At 41.3% G+C, this 16,019-nt stretch overlaps 1 protein-coding gene across 8 annotated transcripts in view; it reads left to right on the top strand.

The window, feature by feature from the left end:
* The window catches only part of LOC129747360 (rhophilin-2-A), a 269,329-nt gene extending 253,310 nt beyond the window's left edge, over nt 1-16,019 (top strand). For all 8 annotated transcript variants that reach the window (XM_055741526.1, XM_055741537.1, XM_055741542.1 and 5 more), the window contains exons 4-11: nt 7,314-7,467; nt 7,538-7,679; nt 7,755-7,966; nt 8,029-8,133; nt 8,197-8,341; nt 13,069-14,126; nt 14,202-14,354; nt 15,444-16,019. In XM_055741526.1, the coding sequence (XP_055597501.1) occupies nt 7,314-7,467; nt 7,538-7,679; nt 7,755-7,966; nt 8,029-8,133; nt 8,197-8,341; nt 13,069-14,126; nt 14,202-14,354; nt 15,444-15,662 (2,188 nt within the window). In that variant the 3' untranslated portion in view covers nt 15,663-16,019. The remainder of the gene's footprint in view (nt 1-7,313; nt 7,468-7,537; nt 7,680-7,754; nt 7,967-8,028; nt 8,134-8,196; nt 8,342-13,068; nt 14,127-14,201; nt 14,355-15,443) is intronic.

Genomic DNA, 16,019 nt, shown 5'->3' on the forward strand with positions numbered 1-16,019 from the left:
AAACCAATTGTACTGAAATAAATAAAAAACTCTTTCGATTCGCAATGAATAATCGGAATGCGATATATTTCTTAATGTTTTCCCATCATTTATTTGTGCACGTGAACGCAAAACAAAAATCTAAACAAATAAAAAATCACAGCTGAAATAGTTTCGGAGAAACGATTATCAAGGAGAAAAAAAAATTTAAGCATATTTTTTTTATTAATACGAAAACTGTGTGCACATTAAGCATCATGTCATTTGTTATTACCAAGAAGGAAAAATTCTGTTCCCGCCATGGAATGGGACGAAATTATATTGGTATTGGCATGTATATTGGTTTTGAAATGAAACGTTTTTATTATTTTATACTATTGCAAAACAAATGATATTCCAAAACACAAAAAACTGTTTAAATATAACTAGGAAAAATTAATAATAGTCATATTTGAATTTCAATTTTTTTATTACTTTATCTATATTTAATTTTCGTCTCTTAGCTAAGCTTTTAAAATTTGTATTAAGCTTCCGCTTATTTTGATTTGCCGTTTTGTATGACATATTCTAGGTAACGGATCTCTGTTAAAAACTCGAAATAAAGACAAAGATGAAATAAAATTTATGGAATTTTATTTAAAGAAACTAAAAGGCGCAAATGTTTGATTAAGAATATGTAGTTTGTTTGCTTTCTCGTTAAGTCTAAAATCTGTGCAGGCAGATTTTATGGCGGGTGTCGTAAATCAATGTATTTTTAGTTATTTATGAAGTCACAATAAATTAGTCATTTATTACGAATTGTTGACCTTAAAGTTTATGATTCTAATAACATTCCCTTTTCATTCTTTCTTTTTTTTAAACTTTGCACTAAATCGATAGGAATATTACAATCACGATGTTTAAGAGTATCAGCAGCGGTCAGGTGTCAAAGCTATAATAACACTCAATTTTGACACTTGCTCCTCGGTGTTGAAAAAGCACACTCAGCCGAAAAGGAAACGTTATATTCACCTGGATTTTCACGTAGGCGCTCATTACGTGAATTTATGATCGATTTACGTGAAGCATTTAAGAATTAATAGAAAATCACGTGACCTTTACGTGAAATTCATTTGGTTGTATGCGGTCAATACACAGACACATTCGTTCTACGTGAAAATCCAGTGATCCGCCAGGTATAGAAGGGTTTGATGATTTCTATGTGATATTCACGTAACTCTGAATGGATCATTCACGTAGAATCTATGTGAAAGAATACACTATTCAATATGGCGTAGATCCAACAATTCGGGCTGGAAGACAGCGAGACATTCTGTGATGGAAAAGCAGATTTTTCGTGAGTAGTAAGAATTTAGTATTATCGTTGTTGTTTACATTTTTTATTATTTTTACAGAATTTGGAATTGGGACGCCCAGCAACCGCGGCTTATCAATTGCCATTTCATCGGTAGTGTCTTAATAAAATTACTGAAATGTTAATGTGCAGTTAAATTGGTAAACTACAGTTACTATTGAAGTGAAAAATACGTGCATAGTGTTTTTAATTTCATTCGACATAATAAAACTCCTCTGCGAATTTAAAATATGTTTTAATTGAAGATGCGAAATAAAACACCCGCTACGTTCATATCAATATGATATCTACGTGAATTACATGTAGCAGAACGAATTCCTTTTCCACGTACACGCTTCAAGTGACATTCAACCCAACACACATGAAAATTACGTGAATTCTGTTTCCTGCGCGAGCTCTGTTTGCTACCTGAAATTCACGTAGATTCCACATGATTTTCAGGGTGGCAAAAATCTATGTACATTTTCACGTAGCGATAATGTGAAAAGTTTTTTCGGTGCAAGCCAGGAGCAATATTTGAATACCGACCAGCTCCTGATTTGAAAGATGCTAATAAAAGGGAATAGCATCAAAAAACAACAACACCTATCGGAGTGTCACCAGTGGCTAAAATGGAAACCAGTTTAGCACTTACCGGTGCGCAAATGTACTGTTAAAGCTAAAAAAGGACCTAGAATGTGTCCGGGGTTAACACCTGGGATAGCACTTATCGCTGCCGATGCTTTAAGGTTTTAGACAACGTTTTAAGAATTGTAAGAATATGCGCTGTTAGTAATTCATATTTATTCAAATAGTAATCATTTTACTTCCGCCTTTTCTATATGCTACGCCACACTTATTGCGATTGTCAATTGAAAAATCAGGACACCTGGCATCTCTGAACAAAGCTCCGAAAAAATTCACAGTGTAATAGTTCCATTTCTGTCTCCAGATAGCGCTATTCGTGTCTCCCGATTTCTCGTTAAGTGGTGTATATCGGTTCTAGTATATCTGCTTAAATACAAGTACAAACCCCCTGAAAGGGACAGTACTCAAATAGAAGTACAAACCCCCTGAGATGGGCAGTACTCGAATGAAGGTTAAAAACCCCCTGAGATGGACAGTACTTGGATGTAAGTTCAAACCCCCCTGAGAGGGGCAGTACTTGGATGTAAGTACAAACCTCCTGAGAAGGGCAGTACTCGAATAGAAGTGCAAACCCCTTGAGAGGGGCAGTACTTGAATAAAAGTACGAACCCCCTAGGAGGGGCAGTACTCGAATACCGGTACAAACCCCCTGAGAGGGGCAGTACTCAAATAAAGGTACAAACCCCCTGAGAGGGGCAGTACTCGAATGGAGGTACAAACCCCCTGAGAGGGGCAGTACTCGAATGAAGGTAAAACCCCCCTGAGAGGGGCAGTACTTGGATGTAAGTACAAACCCCTTGAGAGGGGCAGTACTCGAATAGAGGTGCAAACCCCCTGAGAGGGGCATTACTTGAATAAAAGTACAAACCCCCTGTAACAGGCAGTACTCGAATACCGGTACAAACCCCCTGAGAGGGGCAGTACTCGAACGGTGGTACAAACCTCCTGAGAGGGGCAATATTTGGATGTAAGTACAAACCTTCTGAGAGGGGCAGTACTTGAATAAAAGTACAAATCCCCTGAGAGGGGCAGTACTCGAATGGAGGTACAAACTCCCTGAGAGGGACAGTACTCAAATGAAGGTAAAAACCCCCTGAGAGGGGCAGTACTTGAATAAAAGTACAAACCCCCTGTAACGGGCAGTACTCGAATACCGGTACAAACCCCCTGAGAGGGACAGTACTCGAACGGTGGTACAAACCTTCTGAGAGGGGCAATATTTGGATGTAAGTACAAACCTCATGAGAGGGGTAGAACTTGAATAAAAGTACAAACCCCCTGAGAGGGGCAGTACTCGAATGGAGGTACAAACTCCCTGAGAGGGACAGTACTCGAGTGAAGGTAAAAACCCCCTGAGAGGGGCAGTACTTGCATGTAAGTACAAATCCCCTGAGAGTGGCAGTACTCGAATAGAGGTGCAAACCCCCTGAGAGAGGCAGTACTTGAATAAAAGTACAAACCCCCTGTATCGGGCAGTACTCGAATACCGGTACAAACCCCCTGAGAGGGACAGTACTCGAACGGTGGTACAAACCTTCTGAGAGGGGCAATATTTGGATGTTAGTACAAACCTCCTGAGAGGGGCAGTACTCGAACGGTGGTACAAACCTCCTGAGAGGGGCAATATTTGGATGTAAGTACAAACCTTCTGAGAGGGGCAGTACTCGAATAAAAGTACAAATCGTCTGAGAGGGGCAGTACTCGAATGGAGGTACAAACCCCCTGAGAGGGGCAGTACTCGAATGAAGGTAAAACCCCCTGAGAGAGGCAATACTTGGATGTAAGTACAAACCCCCTGAGAGGGGCAGTACTCGAACGGTGGTACAAACCTGCTGAGAGGGGCAATATTTGGATGTAAGTACAAACCTTCTGAGAGGGGCAGTACTCGAATAAAAGTACAAATCCCCTGAGAGGGGCAGTACTCGAATGGAGGTACAAACCCCCTGAGAGGGGCAGTACTCGAATGGAGGTACAAACCCCCTGAGAGGGACAGTACTCGAACGGTGGTACAAACCTTCTGAGAGGGGCAGTACTTGAATAAAAGTACAAACCCCCTGAGAGGCGAAGTACTCGAATGGAGGTACATACTCCCTGAGAGGGACAGTACTCGAATGGAGGTAAAAACCCCCTGAGAGAGGCAGTACTTGGATGTAAGTACAAACCCCCTGAGAGGGGCAGTACTCGAATAGAGGTGCAAACCCCCTGAGAGGGGCAGTACTCGAACGGTGGTACAAACCTCCTGAGAGGGGCAATATTTGGATGTAAGTACAAACCTTCTGAGAGGGGCAGTACTTGAATAAAAGTACAAATTCCCTGAGAGGGGCAGTACTCGAATAGAGGTACAAACCCCCTGAGAGGGGCAGTACTCGAATGAAGGTAAAAACCCCCTGAGAGAGGCAATACTTGGATGTAAGTACAAACCCCCTGAGAGGGGCAGTACTCGAACGCTGGTACAAACCTGCTGAGAGGGGCAATATTTGGATGTAAGTACAAACCTTCTGAGAGGGGCAGTACTCGAATAAAAGTACAAATCCCCTGAGAGGGGCAGTACTCGAATGGAGGTACAAACCCCCTGAGAGGGGCAGTACTCGAATGAAGGTAAAAACCCCCTGAGAGGGGCAGTACTTGGATGAAAGTACAAACCCCCTGAGAGGGGCAGTACTCGAACGGTGGTACAAACCTCCTGAGAGGGGCAATATTTGGATGTAAGTACAAACCTTCTGAGAGGGGCAGTACTTGAATAAAAGTACAAATCCCCTGAGAAGGGCAGTACTCGAATGGAGGTACAAACCCCCTGAGAGGGGCAGTACTCGAATGAAGGTAAAAACCCCCTGAGAGGGGCAGTACTTGGATGTAAGTACAAACCCCCTGAGAGGGGCAGTACTCGAACGGTGGTACAAACCTCCTGAGAGGGGCAATATTTGGATGTAAGTACAAACCTTCTGAGAGGGGCAGTACTTGAATAAAAGTACAAATCCCCTGAGAGGGGCAGTACTCGAATGGAGGTACAAACCCCCTGAGAGGGGCAGTACTCGAATGGAGGTACAAACTCCCTGAGAGGGACAGTACTCGAACGGTGGTACAAACCTTCTGAGAGGGGCAATATTTGGATGTTAGTACAAACCTCCTGAGAGGGGCAGTATTTGAATAAAAGTACAAACCCCCTGAGAGGGGCAGTACTTAAATGGGTAATGAAAACGGATCCAAAGTGCTAATTGGTAATCCTCTGCTTCGATATTAATCCCTGGAAAGCTCTAATGAATCCCTGCGATGAGCTCTGTGAAACTATCTTAAGTCCCTATGAGAGTAATAATCTGCTCGGTTGCCCTGGGAGGACGACAACTAAAAAGGTATTAGTACTCCCTCCGAGGATATGAAGCTCTGAAATGCTGGAACCCTGTAAGGTTTTTCATAAATCTCTGAAAGGCTTAAGTTCCTGTAAAAATAGCTAACTGTTTTAATTCTCTGACTGATTCATATGTGTCTAAATCTATGAGAAAAACTTAATTGGACACAATAATCTGTAAAGATTCCCTGAAAGGAAAGTTTGGAGGATGAACCCTTGTTAGGATGTAATACTCTCTAGAGCAACGCTCAGTGCTGATGAAAATAAAAATTTTAAACAATTAAAGCTGACTTGAAGACAGATAGTCTTATCTATGTACGACAACAATTTTCTCTCAGGACCGGATAATCGATCCCTGTCGAATTCTGAAATTTTTCGAGAAAGTTACTTTTTGCTACTAAAGGGTTTTGGTACTTCTTATTTGCTTTTTTACAAAAAAAAAACCATTATTTTCTGATGACCTGATTCGAACTCGAATCCTTGAATGTGATATTTCTATATTTTACCAAGAAATTAAGACCCTAATTCGACACAATACACAATATCTATTATAAAAATATTTTAGAGTCAATTTTAATGAGAGATCTTTATAAGGTTTGATTAAGAAACAATTGAAGGACAATCACAATTCAGAATTTTCATCTAAATTATGAAAAAATCAATGGATTAGAATTTCAATTCTGTGTACAATTTTCTGGTTGTGATATTTGAAGCAAACAGACTAATATTTATCGGTGCCAAAATACCGGTTGAAATAAGTTCTTTAGAAGAGATAAGCTATAGTTGAGTTAGAATGCAATTCACGCTTTTTTATAACTGGACTGGACTGGGACTGACTGGAGCGGAAGAAAGCTTAGTGAGTCGAACCAACAGGTTTTTCAGGGGGTGAAATACAATTTTGTTTTCATTCAAAATTAGAATTCCGTGTTATACAGCGTATAATCTACTGTTGCATGAGTGTTGCAGTGCATATTTTTACAAACCAGTAAAATTTTTAACTGAGAATATTTTGACAAATCTTTTTGTTCGTTTTCGATACTAAGAGGCGGGGCAATTATTACTAGGTTCGCCTTCCTCGAGACTCAACGTGGCCCGATTTACTCCTGCATGATTCGGTAAGCAGAATTGAGGAATATCGATTTTTATTCGCTCAGATACCATGTCCACGTGGACATGATTCAAATGCCTACACAGAGGTTCAAATCTCACAAAAGGCTGGGAAAAGTTCGTTTTTCAAGTTACCGACAACCTGTTTTTTTTATGTAGAACTCGAATCTCCAATATTTAAAAACGTAATGATGTAGTTTGATATTTTCTAAGACCTTTTATACACCTTCACTGGAAAAAAATTTAACGACAACTTAAACACAAGAATAAAAAATAGGATTTCTTAACCCAAAACAACCAAAAAAGGCATCTAGATGATTTAGAAAGCTAGTATATTTAATGCAAAAACCAATTTCTGGTTCATAATATTCTAATTTGAAGTTCGAAATTCTGTGTGATTCAGAATTGATGTATAATTCCTTTGATTTTCTTATTCTATTAGTCATGTTTTCTGTGATTACAATTTCAAAAATCAATCAATCCGGAATTTTGTGTCCGGTTTTTCTTTCCGAAGCTCAGCTCATTTTTTTTTTAATTGATTGTGAATTCCGAATCCAATTGTAGAACATTCTGTTGGCAAATGTTTATTTTTCCTATCAAGGATTGCGTGGAAATTTCAACCCTCGTCGACATTTACTAATTGCTCAATAACTTTTTTACTCTACTGAAAATATGGCCTTTGTTTATTTCTGAAAAATTGTTTCAATTTTTTGTAATCTGATCCAAAATTTCCAATGTAAGAAAATAGATTCAATCTGCAGAAAATAGTTTCGTTAAATAATGCATTCTGGGAGAAAAATCACGGAAGCCATTTTCGATCGAATTTGATACAAAAAATCCCAGCTTCCAAAATACTTAAAAAAAACTAATGAGTTATCTATCTTTCTCTATTTATTCCAGAGTCGACTACGTGATCCCGATGATCCCGCTGGGCCTCAAGGAAACCAAGGAGGTCAACTTCATGGAGCCCTTTTCCGACTTCATCCTCGAGCACTACAGCGAAGATTCGCGAGCCTACGAGGAAGCCATCGCCGACATCAACGATACCAGACAAGTTAGTAATTTCTATTTTGAAATTATTTCGGAATGATTTTTTTAAACTTTGTTTTTCTTTCGATTTCTAGGCTGCAAAAACCCCAACCCGAGACAACCACGGCGTGGCGCTGCTGTTCCGCTACTACAACCTGTTGTATTACGTCGAGAGACGCTTCTTTCCGCCCGATCGGAACCTTGGGGTTTACTTTGAGTGGTACGATTCACTCACTGGTTAGTTTTTTTTTTCATAAATTGGCAATTTTACTTTAAACCTAATAAATTGTTATTATTAACTCTTTAAATCAGGCGTTCCCTCCTGCCAGCGGACGGTGGCATTCGAGAAGGCTTGCATCCTGTTCAATCTGGCCGCCATCTACACCCAGATCGGGGCCAAGCAGGACCGCTCCTCGGAGAAAGGCCTAGATGCAGCGGTCGATAATTTTCTGCGGGCCGCTGGTGTTTTTCGGCACATCTACGACACCTTCACCAATGCCCCCTCGATGGATTTGAAACCACAGGTACAAATGATTCATCTTTATTTTTAATATCTGTTTTATATATCAACGGAAATCTCCTACAGGTCCTGGAAGTGCTAGTGGCACTGATACTGGCCCAGGCACGGGAGTGCCTCTACGAAAAACTTTTACTACAGCTAGAAGAAATGACCAATTGCGATTGCAGTTCAGTAAGTTACCCTTTATAAAAAAAAATCTGAATTTAAATCTAATTTTGGTTCCCATAATTTCAGTTCCACCGCAATCTGTCCGGCGAGGCGACCCAGCTGACGGTCGAGTATCAGGAAATCCACCGGATAATCCAGAGCAACGAGGCGCACACCTACCTGCCCGAGTGCTGGGCCGGACTGGTGCCCCTCAAGTCGGAGTTCTACAAAGGTACACCCATAAAAGAGGTTTTAATAACTCAATGCAAATCTCTGTGCTGAAAATGCGCTGAAAAGTGTACTGTACCAAAGATGATATGATTTAAAAAGCACCATACTGGCATAAAGACTCGAGCTCCTAAGCAAAATGATCCTATTGGATAATTTTTCCCAAAAAAAATAATGAGAATCGAACTCACTGCGATATTCATCTCGGCTTGCCAGTCCGATTTCTTAACCAGTGCACCATCTGAGTCGGATAGCAAATAAAAGTTTATTGTCGTAGTCCTTCTGCCACCGCTGATTACAAAAAAATTCTCTGCATTGGCCGTCTGCCGTTTGACGGTGTATTTTTTCATCCTCCTTTGTCTTTGATGCTAAAGGGATGAGAACGGTATAGGAATTCTAAAATATCCTTGATGACTGCTTTGCCTTGTGATTGTATATGGGATATGTTTTATTTGCTTTCTTTCAGACATGCAATGCGTTTGCACTGTGTCCTCCCCATGCGAGTTATTTGAAAGCTTGTTAATGCCGGTGCGGCATACAATTTTATACCGAGAATTCCACCTACAAGAAAGTTCATTATTGGAGTAGAGTCTGATTTGTAGGTGAATGTATTGAGCTAGCAGCTTTTAACAGTATTTAAATCAAATAGTTTAAATGATAGCTGAAATTAATCTGTAATTCCATTTTGCACTGTTTGAGTAATAGCCATATTTTCCTGAATTCGGGGAAACGTAGTCAGGGTTCCGAATATCACTCATTTTCAATGAATGTTCCTGATTGCACTTCGCAACTGAACGAATAGCGATCGGGTTTTGTTATTGATTGCTACTGGACCTATCCGATCATCGTTCGTTCTATTCATCGCTAACATATAGATCACCTCGCACGATGCTTGTTGTCAAAACAGTGCAGCACTATCATCCAATTGGAATCTCACCAAAGAGCGATGCATATGGCGAATCATGTTCGTCTAGGATCAGGAGTGAATGGTTCAGGAAGTGAGTGAGTGATACATTCAACCGATCATTAGCAAATGTTGTTTGTTTTCAAACATAGCCAAATAATAAATTTATTTGAATTTACAGCGTTTTTTTACACCAGTAAGAATAAAATCAAATTGTAGTTGTCTTTGTGAGGGAAAGATGTACCAGGCGGATACTGAGTGAATGACATTCAGAATAGATCAGTTTGTATCTCACTCATCTCTGATATGCGATGTTTGCAAAATCGATGATTCTGAATGATGCGACTCGGTTTGCATAGCTGAGTGGAGCGCTGATCGAGATTGCATACCAGTCGGGCGAATCAGTTGCGAGAGGCGCTTTCCTATTATACAGTCAGAATGTTTCAAATAAGAAACGTATCCTGAGTGTTTATTTTGATTGATTTTCTGACCATTGAACGTAGTGTATTGCCTTTTTTGCCGTAGATCCAGGTCAGTCAGCCGTAAACTAACAACCCTGAATGCTTATCCGTCATCAATTCTTTGCGTGTGCAAACCGCTTCTCCTTCTTAGTTATTCCAGCTTGAGTCTGCCTGAGTCGATTTAAATCTCATCCGAGTGATCTACTCACCTTTAAACTCGTGTGCTCGCACCAGATGGATCACTAAATTGCTTTTCTAAGCTTTTCTTCCAGATTTTGTAACTTGAGATCAAACGCCACGATAGCCAACTCTCACATTTTTATTATGCATGCTTGTCTTATGTCTTGTCTTATTTAACTTATGTTAAAAGTTGAAGTCTTTTTTAAAAAATGCTTTGTTTCCTGGTGAAGATCTCTTCGTGCTTTTCTTCAGCAACTTCTTTCTTACACATCCTTCCTTTTAGTGAGTTCGCTCAACTGTTGCATTTCAAGTTCAATGATTTAATGTGGATGTGAGTAGTCAATCAAGCTAAGCTAAGCTATAGCAGAAGGTAGTTCCTCCGTAGCACGCTGGTGTGGTTGTAAATCTGTTCTGGAGCTATTCTTGAAGGTATTTCATTGTTCTGTCTGATACGACCTAGACTTAGATTCTGTTGTACAGCACTTGGGCAGTGGAAAGGGGAGATCTGTACTTCTTGATGGTAGAACTTGGAATACTTTTTTTTAATTTATTTGGTCATCCTTCCGGTATACTATATTGCAATACATTGTATCGTATTTATACTATGGTTACCGGGATCTGGCCCAAGGACCTACCATGGAACCGGTCTGACGACCTTCCAGTGGCTTCCGATCCGATGACCTCCCAATCGCTCTAGCCCCATGGCTCTAATCTCGACGCTCTTATTGCGGCTCGAAGCTTTCCTTCCGCCTTGAAGCCTTTCCTGATGCCTGACACCTCCACTCCACTCAGTGGTTCGAGTCTGACGACCTCCACTTAGCTTTCCGGTCCGATGACCTTCCATGGCACCGGCTTGACGACCTTTCGTGGTTCCCCGCTCGTAAACCCTCCGATGACCACCGCCTGGTTTCTGACTTGACAACCTTCCATGATACCGGCCCTGACAACCTTCTATGGCTTCCGGTTCGACGACCTGCCTGTGGCTCTGGCCCAACTACAGCATTCGTGGCCCCACGACCTTGTTTGGTTCCGGCTCGACACTTTTCCTTGTGCCCGACGCCTCACCAATGGCACGATGACCTTCCTCTGGCTCCCAGCTCAGCGACCTTCCAATGGATTCCGGTTCGCTCACTGTGGATTTGACACGACGACACCTGTTCATCGACCTCCCATGCTTCCTGGCTTGTCGACCTCCACCTGGCCTCCCGGTTCGACGACCTTCCAGATGGCTCCTGGCTTCCACGGTTCCCGGCTCGTTGACTTTCGTTGGCTTTGACTCGTTGCCTTTCCATCGGCTTCCTGGCTGTTCTGACTGTCCACTGTTGATTCCACTTTCTCCTTCTTTCCACTAGTGCTGGGCCCATAACCTGTTGTAGCAGCACTTTGGGCAGTGGAAAGGAGAGACTTTACTACTTGGTGGTAGAACTTAGAATACTTTATTGCAATACATTGTGTCCTATTTATACTAAAACATTTCCTTATTGTTTATTTCAAATAATACCATCATGCGTGTGTTGTTATTAATCTCATCGATTCCTGGCTCGACGACCTCCACTAACCTCCAGGTTCGATGACCTTCCAATTGGCCCCTGATGCGACGACCTTGCTGCGTCTCGAAGCTTTCCGTGAGCCTCGACGACCTTCCAAGGATCCGACCAAACGACCATTCATGGACTTTTGGTCTGATGACCTCCACGGTTCCCGGCTCGCCGACCTTCCTTGGCTTTGGTTCGTTGTCCTTCTTTCAGTGCTGGCTCTTCTTTTTACCACTCTGCTGATGCAGGACTTGGGCAGTGCAGTGGAAAGGAGAGATTTGTCTAGTTGGTGGTTGAACTTGGAATACTAAATTTTACTTTTCAACTTGCGTTTATATTAAAGAACCACTATAGTTACATTTACTAGTTGTTTACACATGATAAACCAAAATCTTCCGTGTGTTACTATTCAGCTCATCGATTGCTTCGATGAGACGAATCTCAAAAGATTCGCAATGCTTGACAGTCGCTTTTTATTGAATCATCTTTATTTTATTTTATTTATTTTTTATTATTTTCATAGTTTTTCGCCTCACGATAACAACTTGATGAACCTAATTCCTAAAATTCACTCGGTCCATGGCAACCGTTTTACAATTTCTCGAACATCCAACATTCGCCAAACCACTTGGTCTAATCACCTCGCTCGTTGCGCCCCTGCTCGTCTTGATCCTACCGGATTCGTACCGACCACCTGTTTTGCAGGACAGTCGTCCGGCATTCTCGCAACATATCCTGCCCAGCGTATCCGGCTAGCCTTCGCCACCTTCTGGATACTGGGTTCGCCGTAGAGTGGCGCGAGCTCGTAGTGATTCGGTAACTCCGAGTGTACGCAGGTCATTCTCAAGCAATATCCATGTCTCACGCCCGTAGAGAACAACCGGCCCAATGAGCAGCATGAACAGATAGACAAAGTCTTCGACAATTTCCAGCTCGTCGCCGTCGATCGTGACCTTGTTTTAACTGGACAAGGGCTCTGTCGGTCGCTGGCCAGCATATACTTCGGCTTTGCCGTTTTAATCATCAATCCAATCGTTCCTGCTTCGCGTATCAGTTTGCGATAGATCTCCTCCACCGCTACAGATGATCTACCGACTATATCAACGTCGTCGGCAAAGCAGATAAATTGACTGAATCAGTTGAAAATCGTGCCCCGCATTTCGCCCACCGCTTGTCGAATAAAACCTTCTAACGCAACGTTGAACATTATGCAGGATAGACAATCGCCTTGTCGAAGCCCGCGAATGAAACGACAATTAACCCGAAATCCGTAAACAGCACTGCGTTCAATCCATCGTTGCCCTGACCAGTCTGGTCAGCTTCCCGGAAAAGCCGTGAAGATCTGGTCCGTTGTAGATCGTCTCTCCGTGAAGCCGACCTGATGACTTCCCACGAATCTGTTTTAATCATCTAACATCCACAGTTCTTATATTTTTAGTTTAAACGAGTCTGTAGGAAAGGTCTCCTTCAACCTTGTCCCACTGGTCATTTTAGATCTACCATATTCTGATAGCAAACGAGAAATTTGTTTGCTTAGCATTTTCTCCAACATTTTTGGCAATTTTTTAAGCCTTACATATGCGTGAGCTGTTCATGAATTGTAAATCAACTATCTGGAGCCACTACTTAAAAATTCAATTTTCTTTTCCAGCCCTTGCCCACTACCACGTGGCCAAATCGATCGACCCGGCGCTAGTGTCCAGCTTCAAGACGAGCACCCCCTCGAAGTCGGCCAAACAGAAAGCCCTCACGGCAGCCTCGGTCAGCTTGGGCAGTCAGATCCTCACCCAAACGACCGGTCGCGATACTTTCATCTTCGACGAAAGCAGCCTTCTGGACGGGGATGGGGACTTGAATCCAGCCCTGCTGAAGAAGGCCCACCTTCGGGAGTCACTTGCTAGTCACGAGGAAGCCCAACGATTGCAACGGATGTGCCGGGAGCTGAAAAACAAGCTAGCTTTAACCAAGGTGCTTTCGTTTGCGCTGGAAAAAACGGCCGAGGAGTTGGAAATTTTGGATTTGGAATTGGAAGGGACAACGCTGATAGATGAGGACATTGATTTGATTGATGTCCGATTGAATTCGACATCCAAGTTCACGATTAATTTAACTGGACCAGATTTCACCACGTATAAAATTGAGGACCCGTTCCGGAAGTTGGGACCTATTGCAATTTTCTCCGCTCGGCGTCACTGGACCGCACCGAGGTGTATCCGGTTGCAAAAGGGCGGTAATACGATGTTGATGACCGGCGGGGGAACGCTGGATCGGCGTCGCTATCATCACATGAGCAGCAGTAGCAGTGCCGGAAGTAGTAGCACCCGAACCAGGAGCAGTGACGACACCGGGTCGGATCGTCTGCAGCGACTAGCTTTGAATGGGGGAGGACGGGGAAAGTGTCAGTGCAACAAGACAAATTATTACAACGATCTGCGATCGTGCGATGTTTGCCTGAAGGATATCACCAATGCTTCCGATGAGGCTTATCAGCAGCAGCAGCAACAGCAGCAGAATACGCTGGCCCGCCGGAAACAGTCAAGCAGCGGTGGCAGTTTAACCGGAACAGGACACACAACAACCGTCACAACGACGAGCAGTGATGGAACCGGAAGCGAGTGTGATGCTGACACCTTCGAAAGCTTCGGATTTCACGTGAGGGGTGATGCGCCGGTGATGGTTTCCAGTGTCGATATCAACTCGTTAGCTGATGTAGGTTTTTCTTTGGAAAAAAATCTTCATCGTGAAGTTTGATGAAATTGTTTTTTTTTTAATTCCGCTTTCCAGCTCGGTGGCATCAAGGAGGGCGACTTCATCGTGGAGCTGTGTGGCATCGATGTCAAGTGGTACACCCACCAGCAGGTGCTGAAGTTGATCAAGAACTGCACCAACAGCCTGGACCTCAAGGTGATCACGCCGATGGATCGTAACTATCTGAAGGTAAGCTTTGGTTGACAAAGAAAGAACTGGGGGAAAACAGGAATTGAGTATTAAAACCGGAAAAAAGGAAAAAACGCAAAATTTAGAATTGAAACTGGGAAAAGCTGATCGGAAATAATTTATTCCCAAAAAAGATATAGACAGATAAATAACTTCATTTTTAGTATGACAGAAATGACAAAAGTTACAAAACAACAAAAATGAAAAATGAAAAAAAAAATCAAAACTGAAATGACGAAAAATAACAAAAATAAATAAAGATGTCAAAATTACAAAGTTTACGAATATGACAAAAATGAAAAAAAAAATAAAATAAAAAAAATGTCTAAACAATATAAAGATAACCAAAATGACAAAAATTTATAAAAATTACATAATGTTTTGGAATAACAAAAAAAAACCAAAAATATCCGAACGATAATAATCACCAAAATGACAAAAATATTTGAAAAAACATAAGTGATAGATGTAATGAAAAATACAAAATGACAAGCATGAATGTCGAAATTTAATTAAAAAAAAAGGAAAAAAAAAGACAAAACAAACAAATAATTAACTAACAAAATTTTCAGGAAGTTTTAAATAAAACTGTACAATTAAAAAGAATCTTTCGATTGCTTTGATTCAGAACAAAATGAACAAAACATAAGAAAAGACAAAATATGTGAAAAGATTATAATATAAGATTACTAAAATCACGAAAAATTCAATGATAAAACGAAAAAAAAATAAAAAAGCAAAATTACTAACACGACAAAGTGAAAAATAAAAAAAATACAAAAAATGACTAACATTATCAAAATGACAGAAAAAATTGTGAAGAAATGAATCCAACTGTGTAAGATGAAATTTCAGGTTCAGGTTGAAAAACATGCGAAAAAAATTCGCCTGGTCTCCCAGTAGGACTTGAACCCATATCTTCTGCCTCTGACTGAGTGACAGTTAAAAAATAAAGACAATAATTTTCAAAAATAACTGAAATAAACATCATGAAAAGAAATTCAAATAAAAACCAAAAATGACAAAACATTAAAAAAAAATGTGCTTACTAATTTTCGATCCGTTCCGTTTGTTTTCTCTTCCCCACAGCCCATGGCCTCGACCCACTCGAAGGGTTCGATTTCGACGCTCTCGGGCAGCTCATCGGGGGTGTCCTCGGGGGCACCGAGTCCCACCGGAACGACCACCAAGAGCGGAGGCAGCGGAAGCAAACCCCGACCAAAGCTGGGCAAGAACCGACTCAGCAGTTTCACCTCCGGCAGCTGGAATCCGTTCCGGAGGACCCAGAGCTTGGGCAAGATTTTCTAAGGGAAAACAAATCAGTTGAATATTAAACAAAAAAATAAGAACGAAAAAATCGACTCGTCTTAATGTACAGTTAGATTAAAGAATTATCATCGGGTATCTTTTTTATCGTTTTAGTGCTCTTTTCGTTTTGTTTTTAAATCACAACACAAAGATAAAACTTTAAACTGTAATCTAAGCGAAAAAACTTTATCTTAATTTAAAAAAAAACCCTCTATCAACGAGTTGTAAAAAAGAAAGAAAAAAAACAACTTCGATGCCATTTAGATAACAAATGAAACACAGTTGTACTTAGTTCGTGCTACTTTAATCAGATTCTTATCTACTTATTCCGTTTAAGTTTTAATTTCTAAAACCCTA

Source organism: Uranotaenia lowii, chromosome 1 (assembly GCF_029784155.1).
Source record: "Uranotaenia lowii strain MFRU-FL chromosome 1, ASM2978415v1, whole genome shotgun sequence".
Taxonomy (NCBI): Eukaryota; Metazoa; Arthropoda; class Insecta; order Diptera; family Culicidae; genus Uranotaenia; species Uranotaenia lowii.